This window comes from Lygodium microphyllum, chromosome 9, assembly GCF_053477565.2.
Source record: "Lygodium microphyllum isolate KBCC chromosome 9, Lygodium_microphyllum_v1.1.10, whole genome shotgun sequence".
Taxonomy (NCBI): Eukaryota; Viridiplantae; Streptophyta; class Polypodiopsida; order Schizaeales; family Lygodiaceae; genus Lygodium; species Lygodium microphyllum.
In genome coordinates, this window is record NC_141143.1 from 71,172,863 (window position 1) to 71,192,088 (window position 19,226).

At 40.3% G+C, this 19,226-nt stretch overlaps 1 protein-coding gene across 1 annotated transcript; it reads left to right on the forward strand.

Moving 5' to 3' along the window:
- The first annotated feature begins 1,252 nt into the window (after positions 1–1,252).
- On the forward strand, positions 1,253–18,847 carry LOC148031167 (peptidyl-prolyl cis-trans isomerase CYP19-4-like). Its single transcript, XM_087684703.1, has 7 exons — positions 1,253–1,412; positions 7,936–8,008; positions 16,716–16,763; positions 17,187–17,210; positions 17,940–18,122; positions 18,321–18,396; positions 18,474–18,847. Exons 1-7 carry the CDS (start codon positions 1,335–1,337, stop codon positions 18,610–18,612), a joined length of 621 nt encoding a protein of 206 aa, XP_087540829.1. The 5' UTR covers positions 1,253–1,334; the 3' UTR covers positions 18,613–18,847.
- The last annotated feature ends 379 nt before the right edge of the window (positions 18,848–19,226 follow it).

Sequence of the window (19,226 nt, forward strand, 5' to 3'; positions counted from 1 at the left end):
TGTTACCCCTTTATAACCGAGTCAATGCTTTGTCCTTTTAAACACATTCTACTTGGTGACCAACCATGAGGAACTTTTAATATAGGCCATTGCAAGATGGATTTTCTAAGGATGCCTCACCATGCTATGCTAGAGAAATGAATCCATAACATTGGGTACTTTAGATAGTCTCTCTACCACTTGAGTAAGTGGACCCCTATTTTGTCCTACGATTTTGGAAAGGGGATTCAAAGGTATATGAGAACATAGTCATGTGCATGCAAAATTGCTAGTGGGTGCTTGGTCATAAACTATAGAAAGTCACATCCACATGTTGGTTAATAGTGTGGTCCCAAAGTACGACTTGGCTAGACAACTAGAGAGAGGAAGGGAGTCTATGATTGAAAACGAATGCAATAGCCAACCAATTGCATTGTGCCATGTTTGCTTTACTTGCTAGGTTCACTAAGTACCCTTGTTTTCTAGGGTACTCCATCAATTGCATAAAGTCTCTTCATTGATGAAATTGAACCACATTTGGTACATCCCAACCAGTTTGAGCACTAGTTGGTATGGCCATGGATAACTTGTTCACACGAATGAAAGCAACTTTGTCTATTTTTAATGTTTGAAATAGTATATTAGTGGGCATTGAAAGTTATAAAAATGCTTAAAAATTATATCTTTCGGATTTCCCACACATAAAGAGGTGTATACAAGTACAAAAAAAGTTAAATCAAACAAATTTAACTCAGTAGTGTCAATAATCTAGATCCTAACCAATCCAATTGTATCCTCACCTATTGCCAATATTGGTTTTCGATTCAAAACCAAAGTCAAATTGGGAAGTCATAGGAACTCGAGAATCAACCACGAGTGTCAATCTAGGTTGTGATCAATAATTTGGTGGGAACATGTTTGTTAGCATTGTCCTTTAGGGCGTATGCTTATACAATGGTGCAACCCAAAAAAAGTTACCTAGTGTTACCTTAGGTTAAGTGGTTTGCTTAGATTGAAACGTGCAAATATCATGCTTATTGAGAAATAAGAGTTTACTTTAGATAATTAAAGGAAAAGGTGCTCTCCTCTCTCGTGTAGAAAAGAAAGCCAATGCTGTTGTATGTGATAGTGCGTCCGACACAAGTAAATTTTACCCATGCGTGACGTGTGATTTGCATAGGGAACTCAAGTCCGATGGGCTCATTACGTGTGTGACTTTGGAAAGGGCAAACCCTCAACGAGTGGCCCTTCTTAGGGAGAGTATATATATTCCCGTTGGGATTTTTGCACTCCGCAAAATCCTCAAAAGCAGGAAACCCGAGAGAGAGAAGGAACAAACGGCGTAAGGGTTCGAGATGCAGACGAGGTTCGTGCTTGCCGGCTATGTCCTCCTAACCGCTCTGGCTCTGATCCCTGTGCTCGTGTCAGCAAAGGTTAGCATGTTTTACTGTTTGTCCCTATTGTATAGATCCAGTCTTCAAAATGCAAAATCTGCTCTTTGCACTCGTAAACAGGTTCCCCCCAGTCTCTTTCTCAGAACTCTTTCGGGGGCAACACCATTGTTCCAATGATATCTATAGTGGAGCATTGCGCGGATATTGGTTATCGATCTTACTTTCTCTTGATTAGAAGACTGCTCGAAGGACATAAAAAATTTCAGATAATGTGCTCACCATCGAGGAATGACTGCTCAGAGGACCTAAAAAGTTTCAGACAATGTGCTCTGGATCAAGGCAAGACTGCTTAGAGGACCTAAACTTTTCGGAGAATGTGTTCACGAGTCCTGATGCTTCTGCGTTGCTTCTTTTTGTGATCTTAAAGGTGGAGGGCCTGGATGTAGGACATGGAGGACATTCATGTGTCTTGCACATAGAAAGCATGTAGGACCAACAAACTACTAGAAAGCATGTTGGACATCCATGTGTCTTGGGTGTTCTTGTAGTGATACTGTCATCTCCCACTCTGCTTGACTTGCTTTTGTGTCTGAGGAGGATCAGGAGCAACAGGTGGCACTGGAGGCATTTTTAATGCCTGATTGTGCCTGACTCACAGTTCGTGGGTGAGACGGGAGCCCACCACTTATGACATTTGTATTGCCTGACTGTGCCTGGTGCAGAAATTGCGAGTGAGACTGGAGCCTGTCATTTACATCTGTATAGTAGTTGGTGCTACTGAACTTATTCTCTGATGTAAGACAACTGCAATTATCCCATCACTAGGACAAATCTGCCTACTGTTATTTAAAATAGCCATCAAGAGGGTTGTCACATTAGGAAACCAAATGCTCATTTCCTTGTGTAACAAAGTCTTCGGGCTATTTCATGTACAGTTAATCTTTCAGATCACCACGTAGAAATGCAGTTCTAATATCCATCTAATCAAGTTCAAGATCCATAGTTGCTACAATGGCAAATAACACTCGAAGAGCGGTCATTTTGATAACAAGAGAAAACACTTCTTGAAAATCAATGCCCTCCTTTTGTGTATAGCCCTTAGCCACAAGTTTGGCTTTGTATTTGGGCTTGCCATCCACACATTTGATTTTATAGACCCATTTGTTAGGAATAGCTTTTCTATCCTTGGGCAATGTAACTAAATTCCAAGTATCATTTTGATACAATGACTTCATTTTTTCCTGCATAGCTAGCTCCCACTTTTTCTTTAACTTACATGATAAGGCCTCTTTGTACGTAAGAGACTCACCTTCATTTGTGAGCAAAATGTAGCCCAAAGAAGGATCAAATCTTTCTATAGGTCTTCTAACACGTGTAGACATTCTTATCCAATGATTTGTGTTATTAGGTAATGGATCCACATCCAAGGGAATGTCAATGATCTCATTGTTTGGTTGCTGAACTGCATGTTCAGGTTGTTGTAATACAATTTCAGGTTGCTGTAATTCATTTTCAGCATGCTGATTTTGGTGCTCAAGTTGATGTTCAGCATCCCCTAGCTGCCCATTTTCATCTAGCTCAATAATGATATGCTGATTGTCATAATCAGCATCAAAAGGAGCTGAATTTTCAGTGGCTAATGGTTGCTTAAGTAATTGATCATGCTGAAATTTAACTTTCTTTGTGTCTGAGTCGTTAGATGTGATATTTTTCAATGATCTCATTGTTTGGTTGTTGAATTGCATGTTTAGGTTGCTGTAATACAATTTCAGGCTGCTGTAATTCATTTTCAGCATGCTGATTTTGGTGCTCAAGTTGATGTTCAGCGTCCCCTAGTTGCCCATTTTCATCTAGCTCAATAATGATATGCTGATTGTCATAATCAGCAAGCATCAAAAGGAGCTGAATTTTCAGTGACTAATGGTTGCTTAAGTAATTGATCATGCTGAAATTTAACTTTCTTTGTGTTTGAGTCATTAGATGTGACATTTTTCAGCAGCTTTGATTCATTAAATACCACATCTCGGTTGCGTAGCACCTTTTTCATGCTTGGAACCCAAATTCTATAGCCCATTTCACCTTCATCTCCATAAACCATGAAGATACCTTTATGAGATTTCATGTCAAGTTTGGTTCTGCTATCAACAGGTACGTGTACATAGCATTTGCAGCCGAAGACTCTTAAGTGGTCATATGAAGCAGGTTTGCCAAACCAAACCTCTTCAGGGATGTCACTGTCAAGTGCACGATTTGGAGATCGGTTGCAAATATGTACCGCGGTTTTAATTGCCTCTCCCTAAAATGATTGCGAGAGATTAGCTGTGAATAGCATGTATCGAATCTTCTCAGATAATGTGCGACTCATTCGCTCAGCCACACAATTAGATGATGGATTGTTAGGAGATGTAAGCTCTCGTTTAATTCCATTTTCATCATGAAACTTATTGAATTTTTTACATATATACTCTTTCCCATTATCTTATGCATTTTAACTTTAAGCCCTTTTGAGTATCAACCAATGCATAAAATCTTTTAAAAGCTTCCAATGCCTCACTTTTTTGCTTAAGCAAGTGGACCCATAGCTTCCTAGAATGGTTATCAATAAAAGACACAAAATAATAGAAACTACTATGAGTTTTTATTGGCATGGTGCAAACATCAGAATGGACTAAGTCCAAGATACATGTCTTTCTAGAGGCTCCATGAGAGTATGGGCTCTTTACATGTTTACCAAGAACACAATCATTACAAAAGTCAAGCTTTGCGTTTTTAACATCAACTCTTCTAAGTGAAGAGAGTACTTGCAAACCCTTTTGGCTCATGTGTCCAAGACGCTTGTGCCATAACTTCCATATGTGACTGTTCAGCAACTGTAATAAATTTTCTAGGAAGTGCCTTGCAATAGAGATAAGACAGAGTCCCCTTTTTACCATCTCTAGTGACTGGCATAGATATTTTCTATATTTTCCACATACCACCACCAAAAGTAGTGAAGTAACCTTTGCTGTCAAGCTGCCCAACAGAAAGCAAGCTCTTCTTGATGCCAGGTACACACCTAATATCATGAAGAATCAATTCTAGACGATTTTCTAGAGCTAGATGTATGATGTCCATTCCTTCAATATCACATGCATGATTATTACCAAGGTAGACTTTTCCAAGATTACCTTTTGCATAAGTAGAAAAACACTTCAAAGATGGAGTTACATGAAAAGAAGCACTGTTGTTAACAATCCACGATTGTGACAAACCATCATGAGCTGACAAGAAAGCATCTGTCACATCTGTTTTAGTTATATGCATGTCCTCCACTAGCATAGCAAGCGGATCTGAAAATACAACCAGCAAATCAACATCTTTATCATCTTCTATTTCCTCAATAACAACACTAGATACCACATTTGCTTTTTCTATCTCTTTAGGGGTAGAGCTGCCATCCTCGTTATTCTTTTTGCCTTTTGCATCAGTCTGCTTCTTGCGTTCTTGTTCCTTTTTAAAGTACCTGCAATCCGGCTTTTTATGCCCCTTGCGACCACATTGATAACAAGTTACATCTTGTTGTTTTTCCTTGCTTTTGCTGCGATTTTTGTTTTTATTTGCAGCATTATATCTTTTTTCAGTTCCTCTTACATCGTAGACTGATCCATTATTTTCCCTACTTACCTTGTATCTAATCTCTTCATTTAGAATAAAACCACCCACACCATCAAATGTCTAGTTGGGGTTATTGCTCAATGACACAACCAATGCTTTCCATGAATCAAGCAAGGTCATGAGCAAGAAGATAGCCCTCAATTTAGGATCAAAAGCTGGCAAACCTACATCCTATAACTAACTCAAAATACTAGTGAAAGCATTCAAATGCTCTGAGACAGGCTTGGACTCATCAAGCTTCAAGTTGATCAACTTCCGCATGAGACGTACCTAATTGACAAGAGTTGTATTCTCATAAGTAGCCTTGAGTTTCTCCCAAACTACATAGGCAGTATCAAGCCCCTTTATATCAACCAAGATACTATGTGTGACGGCCATTTTAATGTAAGTAATGGTCTTTTTATTCATTTTAGCCCAATCCTCATTTGACAAAGCAACATGCTTATGTTCTTGTAAAACATCATCACAATCCTTTAGAAAGAGAATACCCTGCATAGATATTTCCAAAGATCAAAACCATTGCCATCGAATTTATGAATCTCAAAGAGATTCTTTGTGTCAGATGTAGATGCACTGCCAGTCATCTTCAGCAATATACAATTGCAATAAAGGGGTGAATGCTTTCAACCAATAGCAAGGTTGCTGAATTGTAACAGCAAGTAGACACTCTTGTACTTCTAAGGTGTCCAAGAAGTAGATATTTAGCTGTAATTTCAGTTTCAAGTACTGATTATAGCATATACATGAATTAAAACTGATATATTTGCATTAAAGACAACTCCCACTTCAGTAATACATCACCAAAATTCCCAAATGCAATGACCCAAATGCTGTATTTACCATTGTTTCACTGCATAATGAGTATTCAGCCATACATGTACCAAGAAAAGCTGTCCTTTTTCGACATTTGAAGCATCCAAAACTCAAAAGACTCCCACTCAATTGTGAATTTGTTGCAAATTTTACTGTCCAGTCTCAAAACGACTCAAAAATATATCACCAATGTGAAAAGCCCCAAAATTTCTGTAGTGAATCTGCTCCAATTGCATAAATACATCTTCGCGAGTATCAATTATGGGCTAATGTTGTAGAAATTTCACGACATTGGCAAAAGCCCCAAATTTTGGGGTCCTAAGAGTGCACAATTTCCAAGAAATTGGCTCAACCAAGTAAAAATTTCACTTGCATTTGAAAATCCTTAAAATTTTCGAGGCTTGTGCACTCAATGTCTGCAATTTATGGTTCAAAAGTCACTGAAATATGTGTCAGGCACCAAATCTAGGAAAAGCCCCAAATTTTAAGGGGGAAATTTGCATAAATTCGGGCTCTGTGCTTGCTCACGTGAACACTCGGAAGAGGGGGGAATAAATCTAACCGAAATTTTGTGATTTTAAGAAAAAGAAAGTACTGGGGGTGTTGACTTGGCCATCGTCCGTGTTGCCTGACATCCTGTCGCCCATTACATGTACGTGTTTGATACACGCCTCCTCCAGTCGTCCGACACGTCGCAGTTGCTAGTTGCTGGTCGTTAGTCCGTCACTGGTCGTCAGTCCATCGATTGTACTTGACCCTGTCATTGGTCTTGCGCCTGTCACACTGGTCACCGTCAACTATTTGCTCCCTCATGTGCTGTTGATTGGTTGCCTGCTCTTCAACAATCCCCAGACTGTACGCCTGTAACACTCCTACGTGTAACTTGAGTCTGACAGTTGTTGTTGCCTTGCCACACTTGCAGTTGGTGACTATTGCCTATGGCCTGCTAGAACCATGGCAGTTCTGATTCCAGTTTGTAGAGTCAAAAAGGAAGCAGATAGAGAAAGAGAGCTAAGAGCAGACACATTGAGGAACTCAATGACCTAGAATTGAATAGTGTTGAATAATGAGATAGAGTGAGAGGTGTGTACCAGTGTGGTACACACAAAGAATAAAAGAATGTATTTATTTTAGGGTACGGTACACTTACACCCGCTAGGGTGAGTTCACATGTGTGAAGCAATATATACACGGGAGAGCGCGTAAAGGGTGTTTACACCCAACAATTGCTGCCATCCAATTATGTCTCTTGTAAGGAACCAATGAATTTTAGAAAGATATGAAATGGATAAGTTATCTTAACAAAACCAATGTTTGTTTTGTTGGGGTAAAGATCCTTGTGAATATATGGTGAAACGATTTATTGTGAAAGTTGGTGATTATTCATATTCAAATGCAAAGTGGATGGTTGAATGTTATTATCAAATAGTGAAACAATTTTTTGTGAAGTTAAGAATCATTCATATTCTCATGCAAAGTGGATGAATGAATGGTTACATAAAAATAATATTGATATAATGTGGTTAGGGGATTTTAAGCCAGAGTTGGGAGCCTCTTATCGAGTTTTGACAGTTTGTGAATTGTGTTAGTTAAGTCTTTGCAAGATCTGTGTGAAGCTTTATTGGAGCTTCGTTTTCTCCTTGGTACCTAGAGTCTCATAGCATAGTGAATCAAGTTTGAACATAGTTATTTCAATCTAGATGATTTAACGATTCGACCACTTGGCTAAATTATATACAAAAGCCTTCTTTAAAAGCCATTGTTAATAAGGTCCTCTTGGGTCAAGACATTGGGCATCAAGGGTTAAATAACTCCAAATTTGCTCAATATTATGCTTTGTATAACATTTTTGTGATTTATTTTTGTTGCAATCTAGGATCTTAATGTCTTCATTGAGGCACTTTATGTGGGGGAACTAGTGAAGTGCTATTTGTTTATGCCAAATTAACTTACTCATTCCTTATTAAGTGTTTGCATACATGTTTCCCACATTTGAGTGGTTCCCAAGTATATAGGAAATGTTCAATTCAAGATTTATATTTCAAGATTTTTGTTGCAATCTTTTTGATTCAATCAACATTTCATAAAATCTCAGGCTAAGCATGAACCTTTGGAGGAAATAACACATAAGGTCTACTTCGATATTGAAATTGATGGAAAACCAGCTGGTAATTTTTACTTATTATGCCCTTGCTAAAAATTGAACTGATAAATCTTAAGGTCTATTTTGACATTAAAATTGATGGAAAAGATGGTAGTTTTAACTTTTCATCAGCTTGATAATTGTCAAGTAGAATAGTTGAATATTGCTCATGATATATTTGTTGCTTGAACTTGTATTCAAGCTTCATGAATTGGTTAGTTTTATTTGGATTTGCTTTGACATTTTAGGGCTATTGTAGATGACAATTTGAGCCTCGAAGATTGATAAGTGTATGTTGATGTATATCTTTTAAGAGCTTACATAAGGTATAAAGAGCGAGCTAGAGAAGAAGAATCAATCAAATATCAACAAATAAAGCAGGGTAACAATATGAATGATTTTATAAATGTGTCCATCACCTTTAAAAGAATACTACTTATAGATGACAATTTGAGCCTTGAAAATTGATAAGTATATGTTGATGTATATCTTTTAAGAGCTTACATAAGGTATAAAGAGTGAGCTAGAGACAAGAAGAAGCAATCAAATATCAACAAATAAAGCAGGGTAACAATATGAATGAATTTATAAATGTGTCCATCACCTTTAAAAGAATACTACTTATAGCTTACATAAGAGACATTGACCTTATTGTCACTTTTGAGCCTTGAATTATAGTTCTATTAATGTGTAATAGTTTTGTAGGGTTGGACCTATATGAAACTGTTTGTATGCAACATTACTACTATACAACATGTAGATTTACTAAAAGTTATTTGAGCCAAATAGGTTTAACAATGGTAATTAATGCTATGTTGAGAATTCTAGATTTCCTACAATTGTTTTCTCAAAATGAACCACAATATTCAATACCTTGATGGAGTTGTAAGATGATTGCAAAGTTGCTACCCAAGCTTAAATATAGGTGCTCTTGGTGATGATCGCACATACATAACAACCCATTCCTTGTTGAAAACAAGTATGGAGATACTTGTTTTGTTTTGTGCATGTGCATATACTAAGTTCTACAAGTTTCAGTTGTTGAGATTGCAACCACGCTTCCACCATCCATACTTGTGGCTTGATTGGTTCTAAAGGCAATAATGTGAAAAATGAAAAAAAAGCATTAGGTTTGAAGGCCTTATGTAAAATGGGCCATAAGTGAATCATAAAAGAAGGGGTTCAATCAAGCATGATGTAATGTGGATGGGGTTTATATGCTGTTGCTCTTTGGATTGTTGTGGTATTAGAATGGATAGTTGTGGTATTAGAATGGATAGTTGTGATTTATAGTTTAGTTGTGAGTTACAATCAACTAAGAGATCTTGTCACATTGGTACTTGTATCAAGAGTAATTCTGGGGTATCTATTGCTATTCTTGGAAGTATGTGGTGTGGTTAGGGATTTATTCTTTGCAGTGGTTGCTTTGTTTATTTTATGCCTTTAATCGTGTTGAACAACAACACACAAAATCAAAGAAACCTTTGAAACAATAGGTACAAAAGACAAAGCACTAAGGTGTAGAAGGGTTTGCTCCATCATAGGAAAGAGAGAGCCATATCCCCCCTTGGTTTCTAATTTATAATACTGTGCATGTGTTGTGAGGATACACTAGGCTTTGTATTACAAACATGACTAATATAATTCACCAAGACAATACACAATGAAGAGGAAGAAGATGAATGATGTCGAATGCTAAATGAATAATGAAAGTGTGAGGAAGAGATCAAAAGTTGTAGGCTCAAGGAGCAAACGTTGTCCAATGGACATAATATGTTATGGGAGTAGGTTGAGGGAGAGATTTGTCCTATGAGAATGGAGCCCAAATGTAGGGTACCGCTAATGTTGATGTAAGAATTTGATGTAGAGTACTTTGATGGAAGTTGAAGCGTCGGATGCGTAGTGGAGATGCAATGGTTAGTGATGACAATGGCAGAGAGAGAAAAATGTAAGCAGCAATAGAGAGTAGAGAGTGTGAGATGCACGATGTATGGGTATAATGAGTTGTATATCTTTTAGGTTTTTGTAATAGATATATGTAAAGTACAAGTGTTAAGGGTGCCTTCACACCTGAGCATGCATAAAAGGCATGGTGGTCCTTTATTTCTAACCACCTCCCACTTAAAGGTAGTGTGCCTTAAGGTTGAAGAAAAGAATCAACTAAGTCTAAGTATGCACAAAGCTCAAATACATATACTATCCAACTCCCATCATCTGTTGGCAATGAGTAAACCGCTTTGTTGGAAGACCCTTTGTGAGATCTGCAAGATTATTTTCTATATGTACCTTGACAAGCTTAATGCTTTTGTTGTCAAGTACATCCTTCATAAAGTAATACTTCACTTATATGTGCTTTGTCTTTGTATGAAAGATGGGGTTACATGCTATCATGATATCACTTTGACTATCACGATGGAGTATAGGGGCGTCGGTAATACAAAGCCCTCCCACCAAATATGATAGCCATAAAGTCTCCTTGCATGCATTAGTGGCAGCCACATACTCTGCCTTTATAGTAGACAATGCAACACAGTTTTGTAGATTGAAAATCCAAGAAATTGCTCCTCCTGTGAAGACGAATATATACCTTGAAGTAGACTTTCTATAGTCAACATGACCAGCATAGTCTGCATCCATAAAGCCAATGACATATGCCTTTTGCTTGCCAAAGCAGATGCTCAAATCCTTTGTGTCCTTAACATATCTCATTATACCTTTCACTGCTTCCCAATGCTTTCTACTAGGATGTGCCATGTACTTGCTAACCACTCCCATTGTAAATGCTATGTTAGGATGTGTAGCAACCATAGCATACATCAAGCTATCCGTAGGTGAAGCATATGGAATCTTAGCCATTTTAGCCTTTTTATCCTCAGATGTAGGGCTGTCCTTTGCACTGAGTTTCACATATAGAGGCAATGGTATGCCAATTGCTTTTCCACCCTCTATTGAAACACTGCAAAATCTTGGATACATACTCCTGTTGTGACAGATAAAGAAGACCTTTTGATTTGTCCTTGAGTATATGTATGCTAAGAATGTGATTTGCCTCACCAAGATTCTTTATGTCAAAATTGTTGTGTAGGTTTTACTTTTGTGTGTCCAAAGCATAAACATCCCTACCACCAATCAACATGTCATCCATATACAAAACCAACATAATAAGATTGTCATTTGTTGTCTTCTTGGTATATAAGTAGCGATCTACTTGACTCCTTTTGAATCCTTGAGATTGCATGAATGTATCCAACTTATGATACAAATCAGATGGTGCTTGTTTCAGCCCATACAAGCTTTTGTTGAGTTTACATATCATTGTTTTTTGCCCTTTGGCCACAAAGCCTTCTGGTTGTTGCATATATATGTTGCCATGCAGATCACCATGTAAGAAAGTAGTCTTTACATCCTTATGCATTTGTTTCATATCCTCACATGCCACCAAGCCCAATGTGGTTTGCAAAGTAGTCATCTTGACTATAGGAGAGAAGATATCGTTAAAGTCAATCCCATGTTCTTGCTTGTATCCTTTTGCAACAAGTTGTGCTTTGTACTTTGTATTTTGCCTTTGAGAAGAAGGGGAAGGACCAAAAGAAAAAGGAGGACAACAAATCCAAGAAGGACAAGAAGAAGGAATCGACTCGCCATATTTGTGGAAAGACCGGTCACTAGAAGAAGGATCGCCCCGACAAAGACAAGAAGGATACCAAGAAGAAGGACACGAAGGGTTCTGGAGCGGTGGCTGCACCCTCATCAGCTGCTTTTCTACACTTAGCAGCCATTGAGGACTCCACACCGAAGACTTTTGATGCTGCGATGATAGCTCCCTAGGCGTGAGAGTGGATTGTGGACAGTGGTGCCTCAAGGCACACGACTCCTTTTTCCATTGGTGTTGCCCATTTGCGACCTTCGCATGGGTGGATTCTCATTGTAGACAGCTCTTTTGTGTCTATTGTTGCGTGGGGTGAGATGCAACTTATTCCAGATGGACGTGGTGGTACCCACACCTCTGAGGTGTTGCATGTGCCAGGATTGGGGTATCATTTACTTTCGGTTCATAAGATTTGTTCTCTTGGCCTCTTGGTGGAGTTTGACAGTGATACTGTTCGAGTCCTTGATCGGATCGAGGAAGGTTTTCTCTGTAGGGTATGAGGAGAATGGTGTCTACAAATTGAAGTCTTCTTCAGCTCTTACTTCTCTTCTTTTTACTTCTCAAACAGTTCGAGCTATGGCATGCTCTGTTTGGCCACTTGAACTACGAGTATCTTCGGAAGGCGTCACGAGGGTCGTTTGTTCGAGGCTTGCCGGACATAGTGGTGAGCCATCAACCATGTGTCTTCTGCATTCGTGGGAAACTGCATCGGGATGCGATTCCCAACAAAGCTTCTAGGCAGTCTACTTCACCCATGGAGCTTGTATCTATGGATCTTTGTGGCCTGATGAGGACCGAGTCCCTGAAGGGGAGCTTGTACTTCATGTTGATCGTAGATGACAGCAGTAGGATGACTTGGGCCTATTTCTTGACTTTGAAATCGGAGGCTTTCTCTCACTTCAAGGATTGGCTTCTCTTTGAGAAGAACCACTCTGGCCGGCGACTGAAGACCTTGCGTTCAGACAAGGGAGGTGAATTTATTTCTCACGAGTTTTGCTCGTTTTTGTGTAGGTAGGGGTATTCACCGGGAGTTTGCTAAACCAACACTCCCCAAGAGAATGGCATTTTGGAGCGGAAGAACTGAAGTGTGATCGAGATGGCACCCATGATGGAGCACCGACAGACACCTCAGTTTTTGTGGGCCAAGACAGTGGCTATCGCAGTTCACATCCTTAATCGATTGCCCACTTCGGCCGTAGATAGGATGTCACCTTTTGAGGCTTACTTCGGGACTAAGCCCGATGTCTCTTATTTCAGGATCTTTGGGTGTGATGCTTATGTGCACATTCCGAAGACGCAGCGTGATAAGTTCGAGGTGGCTTCTCGACGTCAGGTTTTTGTTGGCTATAGCTCCCAATCTCAAGGTTATTGTTTGTTTCATCCCGTCAAGCGGGCTGTCTACACGAGCTGAGATGTGCGGTTCGTGGAAGTTTCGGCCACAAAGGGGGGTGAGGAGCACCTCGTCCTTGGCGATCCAGAGGAGAGTTGGGCTTCCGAGACAGTTTCTTTGGAGCCAGAGCCTCTTGATGGAGATTCTTCTTCTGATTCAGAGTCTTCTGTTCCACCCGCCACCCTCGAGGAGCTTCCACCGATGGATGCTCTTGAGTCTTCAGTAGATGGAGAGCAATGGGGAGAGGTTCGGTCCTCCTTGTTGGGCCCGTGACACCCTTCGAGATTCAGGGATCGAGGGGGTCCTTGAGGAGTGGGAACAGCAGGATGGACTGTGGAGGTCATAGAGGAACCAGACACATTCTTCAGAGCTTGTTTGCTGACCCGTGTTATGCAGGATCGAGAGCCCACTTCCGTGAAGGAGGCTTTGCAGTTTGATCATTGGTGGAAGTCCATGGAAGCCGAGTTGGAGACTATTGAGAGGAATGGCACTTGGTCTCTTGTGCCTCGTCCCTCTCACAAGAAGGTGATTGGTGTCAAGTGGGTCTTCAAGACCAAGTACCTTAGCGATGGTTCTTTGGACAAGCACAAGGCTCGCCTTGTTGCTAAAGGTTTTGCTCAGCGCCCAGGCATTAATTTCCATGATACTTTTGCCCCCACTACTCATATGGCGACTATTCAAGCTGTTCTTGCCTTTGCTGGCCATAGGAGATAGCTTGTTTATCAGTTGGATGTGAAGTCGGTCTTTCTTAATGGGGACTTGCAGAAGGAGATCTATGTTGAGCAGCCTCTTGGCTTTGGATCCTCGGATAGGAAAGTTTACAGGTTGAAGAAGGTCTTGTATGGCCTCAAGCAGGCTCTTGTGCATGGGACGAGAAGATTGACTCGTTTCTTCAGTTGAAGTTGGGATATTGGCGCTCTACGGCCGATCCGCAGCTTTATGTACACACTTCTGAGGTTGGTCGTGTGTTGTTTGTGTTGTATGTTGATGATTTGATTTTGACAGGTGATCATGCATAGAAGGTCCGAGAAACCAAGACAACTTTACATTAGGCATTCGAGATGACGGATTTGGGGCTTCTTCATTTCTTCTTGGGTCATGAGATTTATCAGTCTCAGAGGGGGATTTTCATCTCTCAGCAGAGGTACATTCAGGAGCTCTTGGTGACTTTTGAGATGGAGACTTGTCGGCCCATTACTACTCCTATGGATTCGAATTGGAAGGCCACTTCACACTCAAATTCTCCCGTGATGGATGCTTCACGCTACTGTCAGTTGATTGGATCCTTGATTTGGCTTCTCAACACTTGTGTTGATGTTTGTATTGATGTGGGTCTTTTGGCAGGGTTTATGACGGAACTCAAACATGTGCATTGGTAGGCTGCCCTGAGGATTCTTCGGTATTTGAGGGGGACCTCTGACTTAAATATTTTTTATCCCGTAGGTCCAGATGCTTCAGATTTGGTTCTTGCAGATTGGAGAGACTCGGATTGGGCTTGCGATGTGGACCACCGACGGTCTACTACAGGCTATTGTTTTACCTTGAATACATGTGTTATCTCTTGGAGTAGCAAGAAGCAGCCCACAGTCGCCCTTTCTTCTACTGAGGCGGAATATCGGGCTGCATCATCCACCACATGTGAGGTTGTGTGGCTTCGGAGATTGTTGGAGGAGCTTGGCTGCCCTCAGCCTCGTCCTACTCTTCTGCGGTGCGACAATGAGAGTTGCATTGTCTTGGTACGGAATCCTGTATTCCATGCCCGGACAAAGCACATTGAGATCCAGTATCACTTCATTCGGGAGAAGCTTCTGGATGGGACCATTGATGTGGAGTATTGCAAGATGGAGGATAATCTTGCAGATTTGTTCACAAAGGTGCTTCCCCAGGCTCTTCTTCGGCAGCATTCCAGATCCCTCAGTCTCTTGACCTGTCCAAGATCTGAGGGGGGGTGTTAGACAGTCATTTCCTGGACAGCCGGATTGCAATGCCACATCAGCAGCGTACGGCAGTAGACAGACACGTCAGCACAGTACGGCAGGATGCCACATCAGCAGGGCAGACAGGTGCTACGTGGCACAGGTACAGTTGGACTGCAGTTCTGTGCAGTCGGCCAGTTTTTTTGCAGTCGGCTGCCTTAAATGCAGCCGACCTGGTGCTGGGAATTCCTATTTTTCGGCTATTATCCAGATGCAGCTGCCAAGGGTGGGACAGGCTTCCAAGCTGCAAACACAGCTGTAGTGGAGGTGGATCAGCAAGGCAATGGTTGGAAGGTGAGAAATCTGCAAAGTGGAGGTTGGGAAGAGGTGCTAAATGGTAGTAGCCAGAAAGAGACAGCTTGAATTGAGATGCTCTTTGCAAACGGGGTGTGGGCAGTGAAGTAGAGGGCTTGAAACTTGTAAAAACGAGATAAGGTTGAACGGAGGGTAGCCTACCTATTTATAGAAAGTTTCGGGACCTCGTATCGTGCATTGTTTTAAAACTCTCTTGAACCACAAACCATTTTAGGGTTTTTATTAATTAAGTACTTTTTGGGACGTTTAAGAGGCTAATTCAGCATGTAACACTTATTTTAGGTCAAAAGTTGTGACTCATGAATCATTTGAAGACTGAATTATAAGTACTAAGAAGGAAGGAAGGAAGAAAGGAGCAAGAAGAAGAAGAAAGAGGAGGATGGAAGGAAGGAAGAAAGGAGGAAGAGGATCGAAAGAAGGAAGGAGGAGGAGGAGGAGGAGGAGGAGGAGTGAAGAAAGGGAGGAGGCAGCTAAGGAGGGCTTGCTTGTTGTGAGCAAGCAAGAGAAGGATGCGAGCAGGAAACAAAGTGAATTGCACAAAGAAGATGAGGAGAAAAGGCGTGAAAACTCTTTTTGGGTAAACCTGTTTTTCCACAGGATGGTGGATTGCCCGAAATGGTGATTCAGTGTTTTTGTTTTGGGCTGTGATATGGTCAGGGATATTATGCATAAAACTATCTATTTTTAGAATGTCATAAGTATATTTTAGGATTAGGAGTTTTAGGACAATCCAAAACTCTTTAAATTAGGGACCTCCTAAGATTTAGGGATGCCCCGATAGGGGTATCATGTGAAAGCTCTTTTGAATACCTATCAGCCTACCTATACCTTCCTTGCACAAACTTTAATAACCATGACATCGTGCTGATTGTAATTGTCTATTCTGCCATTAACCTTTTTGTGTGTACATTTGACCTTGATATGCTTGAGTATTTGTCACAAGCATCCAATTGGCTCATATAGGTGGTGGCCAAATCGAACACACTATTTTGGATATCTATTAACCATAGAGGCAAGCCAATTCAATAAGTAATCAAATACATATATTTACTAAAACGGATACAAGCTCTCTTTTTGTTGTGTTGTGACATCTACTGTGATTTTTACTTGTAGGTTGCAGCCTTTCCTTGTATTGCAACAAGTCTTATCATGTTAGCGTAGGTTCCTTTACTAGTTTCTAATGCAGCTATAATGATCTCTGTTCCTGTCTTACTTCTCTAAATAAGTATTAAGGAAGATGGTTATTTGAATTTTGTTCAAATTTGTAAGTATACCCCAAGCCACCGCTTTCATACTGGAGCTGCAACAGCCTTATTTTATCAAAACTTAGGAAGATGTTCATTTGCTTAAAATAACTCTTACTGAATTTGTAGTCTGCTCAACATTTTCTTTGCATTATCAGGGCGAGTTGTGATGGGCTTGTATGGGAAAGCGGTACCAAAGACTGCAGGTTTACTCATTTGTAGCTCTGTCAAATATATGATTGCAGTAGCATTTCTGCAAATCCAAATTTTTGATGTATAAATTCAGCAAAAGGTGGTTATCAAACCTAGGCATTAACAAGGCATAATTCTGAACGTTTCTATAAGGAAGCGTATCACATGCTGTCTGCACATGTACTTTCCTGGCACATGAGCACGATGTTGTGATTCCCTCCAGCTTGAAATGACGTTTTTAAAAATGAAATATAGTCCATGTTAACTGTATGCCAGGCCTTCACCCAGGCAAGCTTTCAGATAGGCTTGTTTACATGTGAGAACGAATTGCACTTGTTATGTCATTTATTAGATGTTTTTTGTGCACATCTTTTTCTAACAGGACTAACTTTTTCAAAACAATCTAATTTTATTTTTCTTTTGGTTGGTTTTTCCAGAAAATTTCCGGGTGCTCTGCACAGGTATCTATACATCTTTTTTCGCTTAATGACTTATGTTAAGAGGATACGGAGCATCCCACTTTGTGTGTGTCTCTCTCTATGTCTGTCTGTCTTTCTCAAATGCTGTCCTACATCAGATCGTTAATATTAGTCACCCTTATCCTTTACTCCGGGGTTATCTCCATTCACTGCATTCTTTACTCCAGAGTTATCTCCATTCACTGCTATTTATCTATCAGACAATCAGCAATGTCTGGAGATTAGTTGCAAGCAATCTGAGGTGACTAATAGGCCTATATAAAATATGATCCACCAAGGAGTTAATAAGTTCTTGGGAGGATGAAAACATGTGGAGAGAGTTGTAGAACTGTAGCCCATACATAGGAAGATGTTGGATTGCAGTTGTCTTGTCTGTCTGTTATACACAAATGTTTTGCAACAGTTATCCTATGAGGGCTATGGTAATATCTTGATTCGGGAGGTGAATACCATGGGAAGGAGGTGGGAAAGTGGTGCAGGGGAGTGAGTGGGGATCTTGGGGTGAGTTCCTGGGCTGATCATTGCGAAGGGACTTGGGGTTCGACTTTCATAGTATGGCATACAGGCACATGGACTAAAAAAAGCAATGTTGGGGTGAGAATGTTGTGTAAAGGCTCTACCATGGGGTTTGGCAGGTGCTATACAAGATGCACTATAGTTAATCAGATAGTCATTTCAATGTTTAGTTGATGCATTATATCTTTAATGCAGGGGAAAAAGGAACAGGAGCCAGTGGTAACCCACTCCATTTCAAGGGATCAAAATTTCATCGAATTATTCCAAGCTTCATGATTCAGGGTGGTGACTTCACCCTTGGTGATGGTAGAGGTGGGGAGTCCATTTATGGAACGAAGTTCGCAGATGAGAATTTCAAGCTCAAGCATACTGGTCCAGGTGAATAAATCTGCTGGTTGGACTGGGTGATAGATTTGCTATTCTTGGCTACTAATGGAAGTATGGACCTCCAGGGAATAGTGTGCACTTGCAGTGTTCCAGATATCCTTTGTTGTGTCTGAATAATCTCTGTAATGTCTGGCATTTCTGGATATAGCATTATGAATCATTGGAAGTCGTTTGTGGTAATTGGCACAGGTGTTTTATCCATGGCCAATGCGGGTCCCAATACCAATGGGTCTCAATTTTTCATAACTACAGTTAAAACAAGTTGGTGAGTAAATGTCAACCTGTCTGCAGTGCTTGCTTTCTATTGCTGTTGACATTTTGCTTCTACTACTAATTTGGCAGGTTGGATGGTCGGCATGTGGTGTTTGGAAAGGTTATAAGTGGGATGGATGTGGTGTATAAAGTGGAAGCAGAGGGCACTCAAAGTGGGTCTCCTAAGCGGAAAGTGACTATTGCAGATAGTGGAGAACTTCCTCTATGAAGTGGTAGTCATTCTTTAAGTGCAAAATAGTCTCTGTAGATTGCTCGGTTCAGGGTTAGGGTGACAAACTCAACGATTCATTTGAGTTTGTGACAGAAAATCCCATTAAACTTTCTGAGCAAACGTTTGTTTGTGACTGAGCTGTTGCACTAACTAGCTCAGAATGGGATATTCAGGACAGAAACCTGCTATTCGCACATTCTGATTTTCTTCTGAGTGTGTTGTTTTGTGCATTTTGATGCTATTCTTGCAGTTGCCCTAGTGTTTTGTGCTGATCATGTTGCATTTGTTGTGCGTGCTTTTCAAATGCTTTGAACATTATATAAGTATGATTTGGAGGTGGAAAGCTCAGAGGAGAGCAATTCCATCAGTCCCAGTTCATAAGATGGCTAAGCTTGACGTTTGCAGAAACAGTTATGGGCAACAGGAAAAATGGGGCACATTGACATGAGAAAAATGAACTTCAATATGCTTTCATTTAATTGCTTAATAGATGTACCAAGTCCAATGGAATACTGACATGCTCTTATACAGATAGTAGTTCATCTACTATTTTTATGGTTTTTCATGTGACAGATTTCTGCCCTTATTACCCTGTTAAAATTATCAACACA

What these genes read in the sequence shown, in the direction of transcription:
- LOC148031167 (XM_087684703.1), top strand. Translation starts at nt 1,335, where the DNA reads ATGCAGACGAGGTTCGTGCTTGCCGGCTATGTCCTCCTAACCGCTCTG. An exon ending in AATTGATGGAAAACCAGCTG is followed by an intron (nt 8,009 to 16,715) that starts GTAATTTTTACT and finishes TTGCATTATCAG; the next exon opens with GGCGAGTTGTGATGGGCTTG. An exon ending in ACTACAGTTAAAACAAGTTG is followed by an intron (nt 18,397 to 18,473) that starts GTGAGTAAATGT and finishes CTAATTTGGCAG; the next exon opens with GTTGGATGGTCGGCATGTGG.